The sequence below is a fragment of the Pygoscelis adeliae genome, unplaced genomic scaffold (assembly GCF_000699105.1).
Source record: "Pygoscelis adeliae isolate BGI_AS28 unplaced genomic scaffold, ASM69910v1 Scaffold42, whole genome shotgun sequence".
NCBI lineage: Eukaryota > Metazoa > Chordata > Aves > Sphenisciformes > Spheniscidae > Pygoscelis > Pygoscelis adeliae.
This window is the reverse complement of record NW_008824283.1, coordinates 8,312,918-8,316,077: the sequence shown is the minus strand read 5'-3', so window position 1 is coordinate 8,316,077 and position 3,160 is coordinate 8,312,918. Positions and strand designations below refer to the sequence as shown.

Genomic DNA, 3,160 nt, shown 5'->3' with positions numbered 1-3,160 from the left:
TCAGATCTCATTGATAGTCCTTTCAGAGGGGCAGTATTCAGAGGTTCCCGGCGACGACATGTAGAAGGACTGAGTTTTCCTTTTTAACCTGGCTCGCTTGTTGGCCAGAGATAGGCTGCGCCGGCTTGAATTGATGATTTCTGAAATAAACTTCTTGCAGTCCACGCACACCTCCATCGTGCTCCAGTCCTCCATTAATTCTTTGGGAAACTCCTCGTGTGACTTATCCACAGATTTGGACCTTGAGGTCAACCTGAAAGGCAGAAGAGCGGGACCTGTCACATTATTTAGCAGCATGGCAGTGGGCCCCAAGGGACGCCCTCAGGAAACAGCACATCAGAAGGGTCTTGATTCAAATCTTCCTTTCTCCTGTCCCCAAAATGACACCAGGAGACCAAACACTGGAGAGGACAGCTTCTGCCTAGTTCGGCAAGATTGCAGGGTCACTAACTGAGGGCACGTGTAACGTTTACCTTGACAAAAACAACCTTACTAATAACTATAAATAGATGAGGTCTTTGGCTAATTTGACACAGCATCATAGCACTAGTGATTTATGCAGAGGGTTTATACTGTAGATACCCTCAAAAAGGAGCATTTCTTTTATATTTAATTTCTGGGATTAGCTTTGACAACCATCTGTGTATAAGATATAAAACCAGTAGATAACTTCATAATGTCAAAGTGAAAAAAAATGTTGAAAATTAAAATGAGAAAAATTAGGGGGAAAAAAGATAAATCCGTGCAAGACATCATTGAAATCATTGAATTCCCATTCAGTGAATGATCCTAGCTTGCAAGATTTATCTCTGGAGAGTCTATTCACACCAGAAAAAGACATGCTAAGGGTATTTTTGCAGAGGTGCTACAGAAATAGTTGTCCCAGATTCATATTATTTTTCACCTGTAATGCGAAAAAGGTTTAAGACACACTGTTAGTATTGCTATTTCTCTAAATCAAAGCAACGAGTGGACGAGACATGGATTTTCAGGCTTCAGAAAAGTTACTACAAGCATCAGAAACACTGACAACTACAAAACAGGTAGATGGTAATTAATGACTGATAACTCAAGAGGAAACATTTCGGAAGCATTTCCAACAGACACACGTGAGCTAGGGTTGTTTCTCACCTGGACATGCTCCGCAGCGATCGGTGGTGACTGGTAGAGGGTTTCTCTGGCCTCATAAAACTTTCTCCTCTTTGCAAGGTTGAAGGTCCCAGTGAGAAGATGGGGAGAGTAGAATATGGCTTTGATGGCAACCGCATCTGTTGTGAGAATAACAGAAGGAACGTGCATCATCATTACAAAGATTATAGCTTTTCAGAAAGGGTCTAACCATAAGATTATTTACTTACTTTTTTGCAACACTGTGAGCATACAGGCCTGTGTAAGAAAGCAAGAGCATGAATCATTTCATTGGGCAAAATTCCACTTAAATCAAGAATAAGGGATAAATGTTTTCAGGAGTTAGAATCCTCCCCTTAAACGAACATTTTTATTTTTAAAGCTTCTTCAATGTAACAACTTCAATCAGAACATGAAGCCAAAAGCAAGGAGAAATGCTAAACAACAACTACAGCTAAATTAAAAAATAGAAGAAAAAAAAAAGAAGTAGCTGTTTTTCCTCTAAAGAAACCTCCTTTACTAAGTGACACAATAAATTAGTGATTCCATCCATCTCCAGACTTATTGTCTCACTCTTCAACTTAAAATTTTTCATTCTGCCTGCAAATTATTCCTTTTCCCTTCTCCACCCACCAATACTCCAAAAATAATCCAAAAGGTAAATTGCCTTGAAATGGTTCCCACAACAATAGAGATTATGGAAGCATTGACTGGGGTCAACACTTATTTATTATAAGTGTTGAATAAATTCCATCTCACTCTCCCATGAGCGTAAAAGAACAAATGGGTGTTTCTCTCACTTTTAGCCTAGAGTTTCAGTTCAAGGAAACAATTCTGTCACTTAGGAAGGATCTGGTTTTGCATAATTTTTTTTAACCTCGACTGTTACGGAAACAAAAATCAACAGTATGCAGCAGAAACATTTGGGGGTTTCTAACATATAAATCAGTATTTTTCCCTCTGAAACAGTACTCATTTATTAACAGATATTAAATATTTACCTCTTACAGAACTGACAAGTGTAAGACCAGGTAAAGAAAGAAAACCTTCTTGTTCGACAGCAAAAGCAAAGCTAAAAGAAGAACAGAGGAGTCCACAACGTTAGGCAAAGTCCCGCACAATAATGACTTCATCTATCAGTTGCCATCAGTGAGACCACAGTTGCAGTACTACATCCAGCTCTGGGGTCCCTACTTCTCAGATGATATTGAAAAGAATGATCCAGAATTGTATCTTCATATATTTAGAAATACTCCTTAAATTTTTTACCTAAATTAAATACTTGCCGGTTAATTATTAACTTATTTTTACTCCTCCCTCCGTGACGTTTATATCGTTACTACACAAAAAAGCAATGGGAAAGTAAGAGTAACAGCCCTAAGGAAGGGTAACTGTTACAACTGAAAAACACAGGAACAAATGGGCATAAATTCAGCCATGAATACATTTAGGCTGGAAATTGTTCCTAACCATCTGGGTCAAGGTCTGGGACACAAAGTTTTTGCCTGTGATGATTTTCTTCCAATCCTACGTTCTTGAACACTAGAGGAGGTGCAGGAAAGAGCTATTATAACAATCTTACTTGAGGAAAACCTGCTTTATGGTGGGATAACAAATGCCATCTATTGGGTTTATTCAAAGGAGGTAGGGATCACAGCTTAAGAACATTCCTAGGAAGGAAAGGCATTGAACAATGAAAAGTTTTGCAGTCAAACAGAAGATGACATACTGAGATCCAAAGACTCGGGTGATGTTAGATAAATTTGGTTAGAAATAAAAGTGAACAATTTTAATAGTGGGGTAAATTAATGAAAGCATCAACTTACTTTGCGATTTGATAAAAGCTCATTACTAAGCTTTGTATATCATGACAATATGCAGCAGCTGACTCTAATGAATGACATTTTAAGATTCTTGTCCCTCTACCTTAAATGTATTAAATCTTTACATTAAATCTGCGTACTAGACACAGGTAGGCCTGTACGTAAAATACACTGTGAAGTCAAAATACACTTGCTGGAGGTGTCCAAGA

General features: G+C 38.2%; 1 protein-coding gene across 1 annotated transcript in view; it reads right to left on the bottom strand.

Moving 5' to 3' along the window:
- The window catches only part of SPIRE1 (spire-type actin nucleation factor 1), a 125,228-nt gene continuing 122,068 nt past the window's right edge, over positions 1–3,160 (bottom strand). Inside the window, exons 14-17 of the mRNA XM_009318579.1 lie at positions 2,130–2,200; positions 1,359–1,386; positions 1,132–1,268; positions 1–253 (exon numbers count right to left, since the gene is read on the bottom strand). Coding sequence (XP_009316854.1) covers positions 1–253; positions 1,132–1,268; positions 1,359–1,386; positions 2,130–2,200 — 489 coding nt within the window. The remainder of the gene's footprint in view (positions 254–1,131; positions 1,269–1,358; positions 1,387–2,129; positions 2,201–3,160) is intronic.